Genomic DNA, 18,786 nt, shown 5'->3' on the forward strand with positions numbered 1-18,786 from the left:
TTTAGCACACCTGGCACGTAAATATCTTGCAATGCTGGTGCCATGCGAACACCTGTTCTCACTTTCTGGTGACAGTGTAAACAAGCAGCAGGTAGCATTATCTCCTGAAAATGTAAACAAACTTGTTTGTCTGAGCAATTGGCTGAACATGAAGTAGGACTGAGTGGACTTGTAGGCTCTAAAGTTTTACACTGTTTTATTTTTGAATGCAGTTTTTGTGTGCATAATTCTACATTTCTAAGTTCAACTTTCATAAGAGAGAGACTGCACTACAGTACTTGTAATGGGGAATTGAAATATTATTTCTTTTGGGTTTTTTTACAGTGCAAATATTTGTAATAAAAAATAAATCTGAAGTACAGTTTGTATTCTGTGTTGTAACTGAAATCAATATATTTGAAAATGTAGAAAACATCCAAAAATATTTAAATAAATGGTCATTGTATTAACAACAGCGCAATTAACTTTTTGTTAACATGGAGGGTTTACAATGTGCTGTAAACCACAGCTCTTCATGCTAATTGGAAAGATTTGTGATGAAATGAATAGTAGTCTCTTTGCCTGAACTTTAAGCATCACACTGGAGATTTTTTCATTCATAGAGAGGGACTTTGACCCACCCACAATCTATAGAGAGTCCTCATGACACTACCATTAATCCACTCCTCTACTATCCAGATTTACAGCGGTATTTTATCTACAGCAGGGTCTGTTTCGCAAGAGCAGTTTAAAGTGGCTATGTTTAGCAAATTTGCTAGTTTACAAATTAAAACCTATAAATACAAAGACTCTCACATACTGAACATTGTAACTTGTGTGAATCCTAAACTGCATCAATTAACTGTTAAAAGCTTATTCTACTTAAAACCTTACATAATACAAGATTGATAAGTGGCAGTCCTGTAGGATCACACTGCCTGCCTCACATTAGCCCACAGTCATGTGCTTCACAAAAATAGAAATGTTACAGTAACAAAGCACAGGCCCGCAAAGGCATATCACAGCTTCTGATTACATAAGTACCAAAGAACACAAAAAATAATAGGTGTTAATACTGATGAATTAAAGAATAACTACAAAGATCAAACATGTTCACAGCATGCTACATATACTGCTCAACTTAAAATAAGGTGAATACAATGTTGAACAAAAACAAAAGTAGTTGGCAGTGTGATTTTTGAATTGTGTTTCAGATACAAAGACATAGCATATACATTCATGATGTGGCTGTCCAGCAAAAATTGGGGTACAGATTTCAAGTTAAAATCCTATCTTGTAAGCTACAGTTTATAACCAGTTCTGTCATAATCAAGGAAGTATTTTGTGGCTTTGTGTATTTTCTCAGAGTCTCAAGACTGGAGCTCAAGTTTACAAGATCTTAATATTTATCCTACTTTTGGAGGTTTGTTGAGTGGCTGTACCTGTCCTATCAGCATTAGTATATTGTTCCCTGTAATCACACAATACCTTTTCATTTATCATGTGTATTGTTGGGCGGCCCTGTTTGAATCATGGTGACAAAATGAATTAAACATGAAGAGGCACAATGTAAAACTGGATGAGGCAAAGTGTAGATTGATTATATTTTATTTGGATGAATTTGGTGCCATTTTATTTACATCCTTAAAGATGGACAGGCATCTGATGCTCCATAATTCTTAAAACTTTGCCTTAAAGAAGGTTATAACAACCAGAAAAGGAGATTCAAACACACAGTTTGTTTGTGCTTTCAAAAATTAAAGGCTGGCTCCCCCTATCCCTTTCTACTGCAGGGGTAATGATAAAATGGACAAGATACCAGAATTACTCCATTGCAACCAAGCAACTCAAAGCCGTACCTTTTGTAAGGAAATCTCATTGGTAATCTTGGGGAAAAATAAAGTGTTGCCAACATCTCCCCTGCATACAGAAGTACAATCTGTGTATTTTTATCCATTTAATGCTATTTTATTTTAGGGAATAAAAACACTGATTTCCCTCCTAATTTTATTACTTCCTTCCTGTTAAACAGCCTCATATTTGCAGATGCTTACGCATGTGAGTAACTTTATTCATACAAGTACATTTACTCAGGTAACAGTATTTGCATGGTTAGGCCAATTATTTTATATATTCATCAGTATCATAAGGACATTATAATGATATCAGAATAAGGAGCAAAGGCTCCCACTGATTTCAATTAAAGCAGAATCAGGCCCCCTTAAATGGGAGTAAAAAACCTTCGCTGTCTCAAGTAATCATGAGATGCATTTATGCTTAGCAGTTGTCCCACAAGAAGTAAAAAAAAAGATAATTTGTTCTAAAGGCCATTATGAAATCTACCCCATTTTAAGGGTTTTTTCCACATAGTCTCAAGTGATTCCCTGTTGAAATTCATTTTAGTCTCTTACTCAGTTGTATAAAAGGTATTTGTGAGAGAACTGAGTGGTCTAGGTTTAAAGCCCTTACATGGGCAAAACTCCCAAAGTCAAAGAAAGTTTTGCCTGAGAAGAGCCTTCATGAGTGCGTCAAGTGTAAGTACTAGTGGACTTCTTTTATTGTAGACACAAGATGGGTGAGATTTTTTTATTGGGCCAACTTCTGTTGGTGAAAGAGACAAGCTTTCAAGCTTGCACAGAGCTCTTCTTTAGGCCTTTTATTGTAAGCTCAGAGCCAGAATCTGATCCCAGTTGCCCATACTGAGTAGCACCCCTCCAAAAGTGGTCCAGTTGGTTCGTATCATAAGGATGGCAGAATGTGACCCTTAGAAATAAAGCTCTGCTAAGCTAGTCTCCCTCCTTGACAGTTAGTGTGATTTCACTATTTAAAATAGGTACTCAGTACTGAATTTTTAGAAGAGATGTAATTTCCTTGGCCAGGAATAAAGGGAACATTTGAAGTCAGTGTTGCTGAAAGTGAGGAACACTGAATATGACCACAGAACTCCAGCTAGCTTCTAGGTGGTTGATGTGGGAAATGAATGCAATTTTAAGATCTTGAGCCTGGGAGCTCATCCCTGAAGGATAACATTTAGGCTTTGACAGGTCGGAGACCAGGACTGGGAACTTATCTCAACATTTGGTGGGAGGGAGGAAGAGAGACCTTTTTGTAGGCAGGGTTAGCCATTGAAAAGAGGGGGTCAGAGACCTTGGTGAAGAGCAGGAGATTTATACAGCTGGATGGGAGATGGGAATGGGGTGCCTGTGGGGACTGACTGCATGGCCAAGTATAGTTGTTGTAAGGATTAAAATAGCATAGAGCAGGCAGATTCTATTCAAGCATCCGCCCACTGCTCTGCCAATGCATCAGTCCTAATCTGGGACACCTCTGCTATTCTTGTCCTACATGTCTCCCATGCCTAAGGGGTGTGTGATTTTGTGATGTGTACAGCTTGCCAAACTCTTTCACTTGGGAAATATTTCTTGATTTAAACCTTCCAGAAGTAAAGAAACTAGTGGCTGCACCACTTAGGATGGGGTCTTTCCCTGTAATTTAAAAGCGGATTCTGAAAAATTTGACTCTTTTGGCCAGGTCTTGTGATTGGCAGCATTTGTATGCCACAAGCAGATCAGCCAGGGCTAAGTTTCATTTACAGATGGTTGATCCATTTCCCTCTCTTATTTATGCACTAAAGTCAACACAAAGTCAGTGGGTTTTGGATCAGGCCCTATGAATATGAAGCCCCAACACAGGCTAAACGCCCACTGAATCCAAAGGGTGCTTCGTGCAAGTGGAGGCTGCAGAATTTACCGCCTAGAAGACAAGAATCTAAACTGGTCAGTCTGAGCACATCTGTTAAATGCATGTACTTATGATGAACAAATGCATAAGCAAGAGGAAGGATGTCAAGATTTTGCTCTACAAGGGTAGCAGCCTACAGATTAAGATCTTTTGAAAAAGTTAATAGAACGTATGTATGTCAATAAACCAATGCAAATCACACTATTACTTTAATATCCAGGGAAACTGATTTCTACCCTATTAACTTTTGGCAACTGAATACCTTTAAAAATCTGGTTCAGAGATGGAGATAGGAACCTATAGGGATTTTACAAAGTGCCTAGGTACCTAACATCCATTGAACACAACCGTAGTAGGCACCTAATCTGCGTCTTTAGTTGCCTAAACTCCTTTAAAAATCTGGCCCTGTCCTTTTCAATTTAAGCTTTTTTTATGATTAAAAACCTTGTTTTTCTGATTTCTAATCTACCTTAAATTTACGGTAACCCTAAATATGTAATTTTTAGATTTGTAGCTGATTGTGTAGCTCCCTTTTGTTAAAGCATTGAACAAATGAGGTTTTTTTTTTTTAATTTGTTTTTTAAAAAAAGCTGACCGGGGAAAAGCTCTCTGGCCCAATTCTCCGTAAATCCTAGCAATATTCATGGAGGCATCCTATATACTAGAACTGCAGCACCATGGATCTTGATGGATATAAGTGAACTATAGAAGCATTTCAAAAATTGGTTCTCATGGGACTCTACAACAGTTTGAATCACCTGCTGTTAGCATAAATTGTTGTTTAAAATGAATTCTGCTATTATATGACTACAATCCCATGATATTCAATTGCCAGTTTTATATTCCACAGAATACTGAGCTAATGCAAATGGCTTTTCTAATTTGTACTTTCCCCACTTATTACAGACAAGCAATTTCTGAGAGTATTGTTCTGCACCTGACCAGAATACAAAATACTTTTAAAATGCTCTTAAGGTTAATAAGCACTCCAATCTCATAAAAAAAGCAATTCCCTATTTACAGCATTTCCTATGATATGTGGTTAGTCATTACCCCAGTGAGCCAATAGTTTTGGCCTTTTCTTCAGCAGGCAGGAGATGATGCATTTGTCTTTTTACCTTGGTGAAGATTGGGATTTTGATGACTAAATGTTAATGCTGGTAAATATAAACCCCAGCAGGGGAAAGCAAAAAGTCAATATCTGTGCATATACTCCCATTAAGGTACATTTCTGACAAAGGAAGTTAACAAGCAATGAAGTTTGAGGATTCACATTCACACGTGCATTTTTTTTAAAACAGTTGCACATTTAAGTTTGGCACAAAGTGAGCCTAAGGTGTAGGTAAAAATATACGGTATAATCGTATACCTTTAATACCTGTCCTGAACAAACATCTATATTTTAAAAATATCACATTTTGAGTATAAAAGCTAGGCTATAAATGATTATACAGTAAATTCAATACTCTGAAAAAGTGGAAAACAGCATTGTTACTTTTAAGTTTGCATTTTATATAGAAAAGTTACAGCAAACTAGTTGTCAAATGACATTTCCCAACATGGAATGCCATGCGGGCCATATTAGATTAGATATGACACCTTCTGAAATCAAGTTTTGTTGTTTTTTTTTTAAACTGATTCACTATGAATAGATCAATTCATTTACAGTTTATGTATTTCAAAATCTAATCACATACTTTGCTGAGAAGGCAATTCAGCTGGAAAAGTAAATTCTATAGCGAAAGATTAAAATAAAGGCACTAAAGTTTCCACAACTAACACTCAAGCTACTTTAAAATCCTTATATTTCAGAAGAGGAATTAAGTGGTTATGATAGTTACCTAAAACTAGTTTCACCTTCCTTCCAAAACTTAAACTGTTCTTGAGAAATACCTGGCTTCTCATACCAAAGGAATTTCACTGTACAGTTCCCGTCACTTAAAGGCAGAGTTACTAACTGAAGAACGTCCTTACCAGATATAATTGTTACAAGCAAAAACTCACTAAGTGCAGCCACTATAGTTAAGTTGAAAAAGATTATAACAAGTTAAAGAAGTCAAATCTAAGGTTATGCATATCAACCTCTCACCACTTTGTCTGAATAATCTTTGTAGTTAGCTATATGAGATAAATAAATCTTATTTATGCAATGTTTTATATAGGAGAGATTCTGATGCAGTTTGATGGGTAGTTTCTTATCTTGGCTTAAAAAAAATTAGTAATTTCTTTCTCACAAGGCTTTTTATGCAAATAGACTGCCGTCCAAAAGTGCAGAAAAAGTGTATTTAAATGTACAATCATTTAGTTTTCCAATCTGGAACAGACAGCTAAAGCAAAACCTCCCAACATGTGGTGTCACAGCAAGTTATTAAGAGAGGGAAGGAGGAAGAAAAAAACTAACTTTAGTAGCATACTGGTCCATGTTTGTTTTCCCTCAATGAAAGATGTAAAAATATGACTACTATGTTAAAAAAGCTATTCTGCAGTCTTCAATGGAAAGGCCTTTTTACATCTTCTACAATTCAGAGGAACTTTAAAAAACCTAACCAGTTAGTTTCTAATACATGTAAAAGCAAAATAAAGTCACCCTTCTTACAGTGAAAACAAAAATCAAAACAAAAAGATTTTTAGCCGTGATAGCTGTGTCCTACTGGGAAAGTTTAAGCATCAATTTAGGCACTTCACTGGTTCATTAACACAATCCAAAGTAAAGCTATAAACACTGAAATGTTGTGCTCTTAAAATCAGTCTAGTCAAGCAACACAAAATAATGCAAAAATGTGACATTTTTGGCAGCTTATTTCTTCCCTTCCCCAATATTACCAGTTGTCCAAGTAAATTTTATTTTGTGGCTGCTTTGGCACTTAAATATCAGATTGCTCAAGCCATATAAGCTAAAACAAAAATGCTAAGCCTTAGACAATAAAGAAATTGTTTTAAAATTTCTTTATGGTTGTATAAAAAGGGCACTTCAGTAGCGACATACTAGGGCAAAGCTTGCTTTCTTTTTAAATATTGCACTTTTCTTTTGTTCACAAACATTAATGCATAGAAACACAATTTTAGCTTTGAATATTGAAGTGTTCAGACACTATGAATGAAAAAATTCTAGGAAATAAATTTCTATAACCTATTAGGAAAAGAACAGGTATGATAGCCTTCCTTAATTAAAAAATGCACTGGAGAAAGGAGAGTGCAAACATTTTTTTTTTGGTCAGTCTCTGTATTACGTTTACAGGCGCCAACTAGGTGAACTTGCAAGCAACACTATGATGCGCATGCATGTTGTAAAGAAGATTGAGGGTGACTGTCAGTAAGACAAGATTATTCATGATTGAACCATAATATGTACAACAAATGGATAACTGTGAAACCTCTTCTTTTGGAAAGAGGAAAGGAAAAAAACAACTGAATTTTGCATTTCAGTAGCATTCTGTAGAATTTATCATGATTAATGTCACATTAAAATGTGGACAACGTTGGCATTATATTTCACATCACCTTCAACTGCTGTAGTAAAACAGTGCCTGACAAGTAGTCTCCAGGAGATAAAGAATCCAGTAGCCAGTTCAGTTTAATACATCACATGCTTCTCTCTACTAGCGTTAGGACATTGCATTAAGATCTCTTAGAACATCCCAAAAACCTTTGCTGAATTCCACTAATCTGAAAAATGATTGCTGGAAAAGATAAACACTTTTTTCCTTTGTTTAAGAACAAAGCGCTAGAGCTGAGTATAACAAAACTAGTTTTAGGATTTTGACCAGCATCCTGAAATCCAACCAGAAAAAGTAGTGCTCCTCAGTGTTATTTTTGCTATCATTAGTAATGTTAAGCATCAAGAAAATAAAACACGTCATTGCACATTACAGCCGCCAAAAACACGGCTAAACTTTGACACTAGAGATTTGAGTAACTTGATGCTACAGCACATACAGCTTCTGGTGTGTATCTATTTCAAAAAGGTCTTTACATATCAATTAAACTTCCTTCGCCCCTCCAAATTGATACTTCAGGTCAAGTGACGAGTTATGGCACGAAGGGCATATAGAAGTTCTGCTTGCATACGGGCTTCCATTAGAAGTAGATTTAAGTGGACCTATTTGAAATTAAAAAAAAAAAATTAGCCATTTAGTTCACCATTACATATTAACAAGCAGAGGCGTTTAATCACTTAATTATCTTACAGATTTAGATTTTTGTGCCAAATGAAAATAGCTGCATCACTCCTCTCTACATCACTCCTCTCTACATTCTAGTGCCACGTACTAGACAGAAATGTTGCCATTTCTTCTCCAGATGGCTATCTAATATGCCAATTTTATATGACATTCTGGACTCCCAGGTAACAAGCCTTAATTACTGCTTTAAGCAGTGTTCCATCTGCTTTAACAGAAGTCACAGCAAAACAATGCTCTACAGTAACGGAAATCATGACAGAAGACTTACCATTCACCATCACTATAAGCATTATACTCCGAGGACTAGATTTCTGTTATCAGTGTTATATTATCAATCCACATGCCACACACCCTATGTACTATCTGAAGTCAACTGTCAAATAAATGCAACCTCAGGGACGGCAAATTATTCCAGTGAAGACTGAGGCTGGTTTCAGAATGACATTTACTTAACAACAAGGAACAGAAATGCACATATCACTGCCCACTGCTTTAGCATCTGGCCTTACTGCACAACTGTCTCAGGAACTTCTACCAGCACGTCTCCTGGTATAATGCTGGGGCACTGGCATGTATCCTACCCAAGTATTGACCAGGTCTGTTCTGGTTTAACTGGTGATATGAGACCATAACAGTTATAAATAAAAGGAAGATCAACAATAGCTTTATCCTGTCTTATCTATTACAGGTCTTTAAGATCTAATCATCATGATTGGAGGCATCTACAGTAGTAGTTTAGAGAAAGAACAAATAATGGGCAGTATTGTGTGTCATCTCAGGAGTGCAATTTTTATGTCATTCTTGTTTATTGTATCATGCACAAGACAGTGGCCACAGGCACAATATGATATTTTGTGTAATATAGAGCATAATTTGTATGCCACTCATACTAAAAAGGCATATAAGTATTATCAATGCTTGGTAGTTAACTTAAAAATAGTGTGTACACACACACACACAGATGTATATATAAACAATGTATTTTACCACTGAAAAGCAGTGTAGATACAAGTTAATTTATCTTCTCTATAAGAATCAAGTAGTATCAGAACAGTTGACTACTTCACGATTTCCAAAACTGCTCATTTTTCTATATGCAGATCTATGGATCTAGCTTCATGCAGGAGTCACTAGAGACTGTCCATGGTGTGCTCATTATGAAAATGTTTTGGCAAAAGTGACATTTAATATTTATTGAACTAACTTGTAAGGCTTTACTGTACAGTATTTAAGTTAATTCTGTAAGTTTTTTCTTTATTGTTAAGAAGGTTAACTCTAGTATACACACACACACACACTCACCCCCACCCTTTTGCAAGCCACCTTATTATTTGCATTGTTTACATAGCACAGGGCCTCTTGTGTAATGTTTGGCTATGAAACACTTACCTTCTCTGAGTGCTTGAACTGACGCCAGTAACTATCGTACATGCGCTTGGTAGTTCTCTCTGGGTAGCAGGTCACTGTCTTAATGTAAACCTTCAGGCTGCGTTCAAGTAACTGATTAACTTCCCCATAATCATAATCATCATACCTAAGCAAAATAAGGCAGACTGAATATTTTGTCTGGACCCACATGGCTTTTTAAATTCTGAAACTACACGTATTTATGAACTGAAATACTAGAAGGAGCGGTTACTTATCTTGTATAGTAACTGGAGTTGTTAGAGATGTGTTACCCTATGGGTGCTCCATGTCAGGACGTGCGCACGCCTGTGCACTTTTGATAAGAGATTTTGCAAGCTATGTCTGTCCGCAAATCCATGCTTGCACCCCAGACACCCTCATGCTCTGGTACGAGAGCATATGGGGAGGAGGCAGCAGACCCGCTGCCAGGCCAGTTCCTTCTCAACCATGGAAGTCCAGTGAAAGACTTTGAGGCAGAGAGGAAGAAGGGTGGGAAGCAGAAAACCCACAGGGACACATCTTGAAGAACTCCAGTTAGGCTCCAGGAACTTCTCCTGTTTCGAGTAGCGTCCCTATGGGTATTCCACATCAGAAAATTCATGAGCAGTACCTCATTTATGGAGGAGGGTGCTGAAAAGGCGGATTCAGTAGAACAGCATCACTGAAGCAACTTCAGCTCTGCAAGTCGATACAAGAGCATAGTGCTGGGAAAACATGTGTACTGAAGACCAGGTGGCTGCCCTGCAGATGTCAAGGATAGGTATGTTTTTCAGTATGGCTACAAAGATAGACTGAGCCCTGGTGGAATGAGCAATAACTCAGTGTATGTGTGTGGGGAAATTGTACCTCCTTTCATGGGTTCTGCAGTTGAGATGCAAAAGCCTGGGTGAAGCCCTAAAGGGCCTGGTCTTATATAGGTAAAAAGCAAGGACTCTTCTTATGTTCAGTGTATGGAGGCTCGTTCCTCCTCTCAAACAGTGAGGCTTGAGATAAACACCAGCAGGTGAATCTCTTAATGTGGAATTCTGGAAAACCTTAGTCGGAAGGGAAGGTGTGGTCATAGTGTCATCTCATTCAACAGAACACTGTATAGTGGAGTCACCCACCAAGGTTCCAAGCTACCATCACCTCAGTCAGGAGGCAGGACATGAGGAATGAGGTCTTAAGGGATAGATTAATATTTGCCATAGGTTCGGCTGGGTGTTTTCTCAGCGCATTGAGAGCTAAGTTGAGGTCCCATGATGGAGTTGGTTCCTTGACAGAAGGGAAAAGGTTAAACACGTCCTAGTAGTTGGGAGGCACAGTGGTACGGTAGGCCTCCTGTGGCTCTAGAGCAAGAAAATTCCTGGATGGCACTGATGATGAAGAAGCTGTGTGCCTGGAAGAGATTCAACGTCCAAGATGTAACCCTGCAAGCTGATGACTGCAATGGAAGCTCTGATTAGGAGGTCGTTCAGGAAAGGGTCCCTGCAACCTGAGTCTGGCTATTATCACCACCATCATCTTTGTAACAACCCTGAGGGCAGAGGACAGGCTAAATGGGAGTGTTCGCTACTGAAAATATTTTCTGAAGTTTCCCCCAGGATAGGGGTGACACTATAGAGGACAGGGTCTCCATCCAAAACTTCATTTTCTTCATCCATTTGTTGAGCCTTTAGAGGTCAAAAAATGATTGATATTCCCCCCACACACATGCCTGTACTCTTCTGTAGAATGCAAAAAAATGGATTAGAACCCAGAGAATCTTTCTTCTGAGGAAACACACTCTGTCTGTCCCATGTCCAGAAGAGGAGATGCTCTGTTCCAGATCCGATTGTGTTTTACGAGGTCATTGGAGCTGGATGAGTGGATGAAGAACAGATGGGGTGGTGTCTCTGGCTCATTGTTTCCTTGATGCACTTGTTTGTTGTTGATGAAAACCATTTATCTAGGAAATGGGAAATCCTGTCCCTTCACTTCAGCTCTGGGCAGATGCCTATGCGATATTTAACATAAAGGGGATTTGGGGGCTGAGGTCCCTCTGGACTTGTGCCTCAGACCTTGATTCCACTATTTTCCCTTAGGGAATCTGTTGTCCCTTTGCTAGTACCTCTGAGAATGGGGAGAGAAAGGACAGCCTCTGTTTGAAGGTTGACTTATAATTCTCTCCTTAGAAAACTTAGTGGGAAGGGACAGTGTGTTTGGATTTGCCACACTCTCAGCCACCATCTTCTCCAATTTTTCTCAAAAAAAAAAAAAAAAATGGAGCCTGTAAGCTTGGCTGAGCATATGACCTGCTTAGATGGAGTATCTGGCTGGAAACCATGGCTCAGGCTGAAAACCTCATTGCATCCACTGAGGCATCTGCTACAAATGCTGTTGCTAGGGAGACTAAGGTGGCATCAAAATCAGGGTGATCTCTGTCCTTAAGGGCTTTGAGATCTTCTAGCCAGGAAAGAGATGCTCTTGCAAAGCAGGTAGCTGCCAGGGATGCTTGGAGGATGGTGGAGGCGGCTTCAAAAATCTTTGAGAGGGGCCTCCGTCTTTCTATTTGTGGGTTTTTGTGGTTTCCTTACAGTACAACTCCCCTGATGAGGGACACTACTGCAGCATCAACCTTCAGTATCTCAGCAATAAAGCCTTTTGGTTTTTAATGATATATAGCCTCAGGTAGATCTTATTAATATGCTTGCCCTTATCATGCTTATTCCATTCATCCCTAATCACTTCCTCAAAGAAGAAGTGAAGGGATACTGCAGCACCAGGGGGAGAAGATTGTGAGGGAAGAAATGTACTCTGAGGCTTACTCACAGGGGCTTGCTCAAGTTTCAGAGCCAGACAGTTCACCTTCCTCAGTGGTGATGGAGGATGACTCATATCCTCCTGATTTTTTTGGGATGTTTCCCCCTTCAATCCCCCCCTTTTTTTTAATTAAACAAAAACCTTTTTTGGATGCTTTAGGAGCATAGACACTCAGCTGTGGCTTTGGTGAGGCCTTTTGTAGCTTGGCTTCCTTAGGGCCTGGTGCTCTCTTGAGATGTCTTCCTTAGAATCCTCCACCACTGCTTCCTATTCCCTCTGGGAGAAGGGTGGGGACTTGCTGTCAGAACCTCCTGGTTAGCTTGAAAGAGAGAAGAGCTGATTAGAAACCCTGTTTTCTTCCCAGGGTGCTCAGGACCCACTTTATCATGGGGATTGGGGGGGCGTGATGGACACTTGTGGTCCACAAGCCTCCCCTCTTTGTTCTGCAGGGGTCCTCCAGGACTTACCTCCCTAGTTGAATGGTCCCGAACCTCTCTGCTCTACTGCAGGGTTTCTGGTCCAAATTTTCCTTTTTGAAGCTGTGGCTGCCTTGGAGGGCAGGGAACTATACCTGCTTGTCTGACTTGCAGCCTTCGGACCTAATGCAGTTAGGGATGGAAGGCTGGGCATATCTCACCATGTTCTAAGCCTGTGAAGGCTGCCTCACAAATAGAGCACTGCTTGGATTTAACCTGGTGCTTTTTTGGTTGCTCTCCCATGCCTGTAAAGGACAAAGGAGCCAGCAGAGAGACACTACAGCAGAGGCTCAGAGAGAGTTAAGCCCCCAAAAAGTTAACTGATCCAGGGAGGAGAAAGAATGCTGAGGAGGGAGAACACTGCTCCCCACTGCCCAAAAACAGGGCAGAAAAAATTAAAATAGAAGGAAAAGAGGTGAGAGCAAAAGAAACCACCATTGTCTACCTTCTCCTGCAGAGTTAGAAAATCTGGCAGCAAGTAGGAGCAGACTGTACAATGCCAAAATGCTTATCTTCAGAGACAGAAATCGGCTTGATGTCCAGAATTGTGGGAGACACCGGGCTGCAGAAGAACCCTTTTCCAATAAATTTTGGTGGAACAGGTTTGATTGACCCCAGGGTTAGGAATTATATTTTCTATCTCAAATGATTCTCATGAGAGGGGTCCCTGAAGAGGGAGGGAGGAAGAAGTTGGGGGTGGGTGGGGAGGAGCACACTGGATGGAGTAACCTGTAGAAACTATCTTCAGAATTCACCTGTCTGAGGTGATGAGCTCCCAGGAAGGTAGGAAATGGAAGACAATCCCAATGGGGGGAGTGGTAAGGGGGGAAATACACGCAGTGTAGGATGAGGAGCAGGACAGAGTTTGTAACCCTGGACCAAAGGTTCGAAAACCAGTTCTTTTAAGAATGTTGCTGACTGGAAGGCTATTGTAAGGACAGCCCTTTTTCTTCATTATCCTGGCTTCTTTCTCGGGGGCTCGGCCATTCTGGGTAAGACCGTTGAGCCATCTGCAATTTACCGTACTTTCTCTCTTTGCCACAAGCGTACACATGCCCAGAGATCATAGTGTCGCCCAAGAATCTTTAAGAGAACAAAGAGACCCTGGCTTCACTCAACGACTTGGGTCCTTCAAAAGAAGGACCTTAACTGTGTTTTCTACCTCCTGAGGCAGACCAGAGGATTGCAGCCAAGAAACTTCTGTAGCCATGGAATGTTGCAGCTATATCAGCGGCATTGAGTCAGGCCGGGAAAGATTTCTTGCTGATTGTCTGGCCTTCTGTTAGGAGGGCTTGAAATTGTTCCCTCTGATCATGTGGCAGGAGTTCAATAAAAGATGAAAACTTGCAATAGTTTGTAAAATTGTCTTCTGCTATCAGGGCTTGGTAATTAGCTACTCTGAACGGCAGTGAAGCAGAGTAGCTCTTGTATCCCAGAAGGTCCAGTCTTTTGAGCTCTTTGTTGGATGGTGTTGGGCAGAACCTGTTATCTGTTCCATTTAATAACTGCCTCTATGAACCAGGGAGTGGGGTTCAGAATGGGATGTGAAAAAAATTATTCTGAACCTTTGGCTGGGAAGTAGCATTTTCTGTCAGCCCATCATCACAAGGTGGTATAGTAATTGGAGTTTGCCACACAGACGTCAGCTGAACAAGGTGGGCAAGGTAATTTTGCCTGCAGCAGATGTATGAAGAATGTCCAACAGGGAATGTTGGTATTCTGGTGTCTCCTATAATGGAATATGCAGGGTTTCTGCCACGGAAAGGTCCTGAATGGCCTTGAAATCATAAGCACAAGATAGTGGGGGAGGCAAAATAAGAGAAGGGGGTTACACTCCCTCCCCCCACAAAAAAGCACAAACAGTGCTAAAAAAACAAAAAGAAAGAATATACGGAGAAAAGAAAGGATTATTGTGAGAGAGGTAGTAAACTGCATAGCTAGCTAACAGACACAGCAATGTTCCACCTCAAGCCATAGGTGGTTGAGAAGGAACTGGAGTGGCAGTGGGTCTGCCTCCGAGCTATATACCCCCATACCAGAGCATGGAAGTGTCTGGGGTGCAGGCATGGATCCATGGACACTGCTGACAAATCACTGATCAACAGCAAATGTGTGTTTGCACCTCCTGTCCTGGAGAACCCATAGAGACACTACTCAAAGAAGAATAAAAGTTACTCAGTTCCTAAGAGCCTTTTAAATAGTGTGGCATTTCCTTTTTTCCCTGAACTGACAATGTTGTCCATGAGTTCAGAGAAGACCTATTTCTGTAAAAATATCAATCCTAATTTGATTCTGTAATACCAACTCATTTTTTTAAATAGAGAAATTAAGTTGTACTACTACCAGTATTTGTACCAATTTCACTGCAGAAAAATTTAAAAGCCACATACACCAATTTTTAAACACTGCTTTAGTGTGATCAAAATCTAATGTGTTCCTGTCCCCAAGTAAATATATTTTGCTTACATGCTTCCAAATACACTTATTAGACAGGTCAATTTGTTACATACCTGATTCCAAACATACAGTGAACATAGTTAAATAAAGCTCTTCTCAACATGGTTGTGTCAACATCTTCGTGTGTAGCCATAGTGTTGTAGGTTAGATTGTAGACCATCCGAAACTTCTCATCCAGGAGATGCCCAATATCAGAATAGAGCCTGTTCACAAGGGAGAAGCCATGATTTTCCCAGGTATAGTCCTGTAAGAGCACAAAGAAATACACCAGCGATGCATAAATATGCAAATAGTGCCTTCCCACCTGATCCTCCCTCTGGTTTCTTCCCCAGTTGAAGATCTTGTTCTCTGTTTTGTCTCTCATTCTGCTTTATTAATTCCCCTGCGCGTCCGTCCGTCCCCACCTCCAAAGGGGGTATTTTAATCAATAAGTTTTCCCCGGTCAGTTCTGCTTTAGTCCTTAGGTCCTGCAGATTTGGTTCAGACTGGAAAATATTCACACTGATATTATTCAGAGACTGCTGCTTTGGAAAGCTATGAGCCAGAGTGGAAGCACGGGGATGTGCTGTTCCTTAGAGACATGACTTCACTCTTGCACCAAGGACGGAGGAAAAGAGTTAGCAGTTTGAGAAACGCTGCCAGCTGTGCCTGCGCAGCAACACCTTCACAGGCTACGACTTCAAACATAACCTCTTTGGGCAGGGATTAGCTTATCCTACGTTCATAAAGTGGCTAGCGCAATGAGGTCTTGCTCCATCACTGGGGGCCTCTGGATGCTTCTGTAATACAATTGTTACAATAGAAGATATGATTTGGGTAAAAGGTCTCACATTCTACCACCACTCAGCTAGGAAACAGTTAAACAAGTTAGCTATTCTGGAGAAGGTGAAACTTTTGAAGTTGGAAGTCAGTAACTGAAAATCCTTGCCTGAACGCAGAGACATTTCAGTTTCAGTGCAACCTTCCATAAAGCTCTTCTGAAGCAGTGCTGTACATGTCTAACATTGTCTCAAGTCAATGACAATTGTCAGCCTTCTCTCAGAGGAGCCTTCTAAAAGTTCATAGAAAGGTCAGCAGTATCTTTGATCTCAGACACAAACTTTGCCTTATCCTTGTCCACAATACACCCCCAAGGTGGTGTTTGCGTCACCTTCCAAAACATGGTTTATTGCAGCATGAATTCATCCTGATCAGCATAGACTGTTGTAAATCTAAGGGCTTGTCAACACAGGGAGTTATTCAAGAATAGCTACTGTGCTTTAAATTCACACCCTACTTTAATCCAAATTAACTTGCAAGTGTAGACTAGCCCTAAGTATGTCTGCTGACAGGAATCGTGACTCCTTTGCTTTACCAAGGAATTTTTTTACACCTATTTTGGTTTGTCTACACCTATTTTGGTTTGTTTGGCTCTGACATGGTTCAAGATTTTCCCATAACTTGCAGTTTATTAATATTAGATTCCCAGGAGATCAAACTGACTTTAGTCAGTGATCTATTCTAAACACCTAGAGCTGTCCCTATTTTTTTTTTTTAAATTTGTATTGCAATAGTGCATAGGAGTCCTATTCGTGGATTAGGGCCCCACAGTGCTAGGCACTGCATGGACATAACAAAAAGATGTCCGTTACATACACTTGTTCTGCTAACACAACAGAAGACCTAATACCCTGGCCTGAGGTTTACAATTAATAGAGGGTGGGCTAGTCACCCAACTGAAGCGATGGAAGACGCTTCATTTGAGATATTTAACAGTTGACTGAACAAAATGCTACAAATATAAAAATATACCATAATGAGCAGTTATCTACCTGGGCTATGTCTACACTTAACACACTTAACAGCTGCAGCACTGCACTTCAGTAGAAACACACACTACAGCGACTGGATGGGTTCTCCCATTGCTGTAGGTAATCCACCCCCCTGCAAGGTGGTAGCTAGGTTGAAAGAATTCTTCCATTGATCTAGCACTGTCTACACCAGGGCTTAGGCTGGTTTAACTATGTGTCTCAAGAGTGTGGCTTTTTCACTCCCCCCGAGGGATTTAGCAATGGCAATCTAACTTTTCAGTGTAGACCAGCTCTTGATCCTCTACTTGGACCTGGACATTTAACATGGATGTCCTTCTTCTACTACATCTTATTTTTCCAGTAAAGAGAGACTTAGGGCATGTCTGCATGAACACTTGCTGCAAAGCAAGCTGGGGCATAAATCTACAGTACACCAAAGGGCACCAGGGAACTTTTAGCGTGCAGCAGCACAGTCCATACAGAGAGCTAGAGCAAGGTATGCTGGTGTGCTATAGATTTGTGCCCCAGCTTTCTGCACAGCAAGTGGTCATGCAGACCTGCCCTTAAAATGTTGGGGTTAATTTATTTTAAAAAATAAGTGCATTTAAGTACCTGAGCTCGGAATGTTGGCAGATGTTCTTCTCCCCGCCTGGCAAAGTCTTTGTACCCAAAACCAGGATCTTCGATATAGCGGGAGACATCCGACGTGGAAACCATTTCATCATCAAATGCTGAGAAGGACAGCAAAATGCTGTGTTTAAGACAGATAAGTATGGAGGCCGTTGTAGCCTTCTGATCCTCTCCCTCAACAAAGACTACAAGGCGCGCTGAACACAATATTTAAAGTTTGCAACTAATTCTGTGTACAAAGAAGAGGATAATATGTTGGTGTAGGAAGAGTATTAGGAGAATTTCAATCAATTTCCGTTCAGTTTATGATATTACGCTTGTGTACATTTGTCAATATAATTCATAGTAATTTGCTTGATTTACTTCGCACCAGTGTTTCAATTTTTTATTCTTAATTTTGCAAGTAAATATTTAAATTTATTTTTACACTTCTCCCTTTTTCAGAGATTTTCTAAAACCCTTCATTGAAACAATGGGCAAGATGTTTTTAAACAGATTGCAGGGTGGTATGAGGGAGTGAGGTTAGTAACAAGAAATCCAGAGAAGAGGAAGAGAGGAAGACTGCAATAGTAAAGGTTTGAGATGACCTGGGAGTGGATCAGTAATTTATTTGTTAGAATAGGGAGGAAAAGTTCAATTTTGGAGACGAAGAAAGAAAGGTTAGGACCTTAATCATAGCTTGGTTGAGGGGATAGATATCGAAGATGACCCTAATGCTGCCTAGAGTGTTAGGAAGAATTAAGGTGTCACTCAATTAACGGGGAATGGAGATAGCACAGGACTTGGGAGAAAAGGCAAGTTCAGTTTTGAATTTACAGCAGGCTATATAAGACTGAAAGGAGTGTCTTACAGTACTGTTTATAACAAAAAACCTTAAGTTACAACACACAACTGTAGTTCATAAAAAGAAAAGGAGTAGTTGTGGCACCTTAGAGACTAACCAATTTATTTGAGCATGAGCTTTCGTGAGCTACAGCTCACTTCATCGGATGCATACTGTGGAAACGGCAGAAGACATTATATACACAGAGACCATGAAACAATACCTCCTCCCACCCCACTCTCCTGCTGGTAATAGCTTATCTAAAGTGATCATCAAGTTGGGCCATTTCCAGCACAAATCCAGGTTTTCTCACCCTCCACCCCCCCACACAAACTTACTCTCCTGCTGGTAATAGCCCGTCCAAAGTGACCACTCTCTTTAAAATGTGTATGATAATCAAGGTGGGCCATTTCCAGCACAAATCCAGGTTCTCTCACCCCCCCACCCCCCTCCAAAAACCACACACACAAACTCACTCTCCTGCTGGTAATCGCTCATCCAAAGCGACCACTCTCCCTACA

The 18,786-nt window shown here is 40.2% G+C and overlaps 1 protein-coding gene across 4 annotated transcripts in view; it reads right to left on the reverse strand.

Annotated features, from left to right (window-relative positions):
- Window positions 1-242: 242 nt before the first annotated feature.
- Window positions 243-18,786, reverse strand: part of SESN3 (sestrin 3) — an 85,023-nt gene continuing 66,479 nt past the window's right edge. For all 4 annotated transcript variants that reach the window (XM_073337668.1, XM_073337651.1, XM_073337640.1 and 1 more), the window contains 4 exons: window positions 17,425-17,543; window positions 15,076-15,266; window positions 9,291-9,435; window positions 243-7,819 (listed from right to left, as the gene is read on the reverse strand). In XM_073337668.1, coding sequence (XP_073193769.1) covers window positions 7,733-7,819; window positions 9,291-9,435; window positions 15,076-15,266; window positions 17,425-17,543 — 542 coding nt within the window. In that variant the 3' untranslated portion in view covers window positions 243-7,732. The remainder of the gene's footprint in view (window positions 7,820-9,290; window positions 9,436-15,075; window positions 15,267-17,424; window positions 17,544-18,786) is intronic.

This window comes from Lepidochelys kempii, chromosome 1, assembly GCF_965140265.1.
Source record: "Lepidochelys kempii isolate rLepKem1 chromosome 1, rLepKem1.hap2, whole genome shotgun sequence".
Classification (NCBI taxonomy): domain Eukaryota; kingdom Metazoa; phylum Chordata; order Testudines; family Cheloniidae; genus Lepidochelys; species Lepidochelys kempii.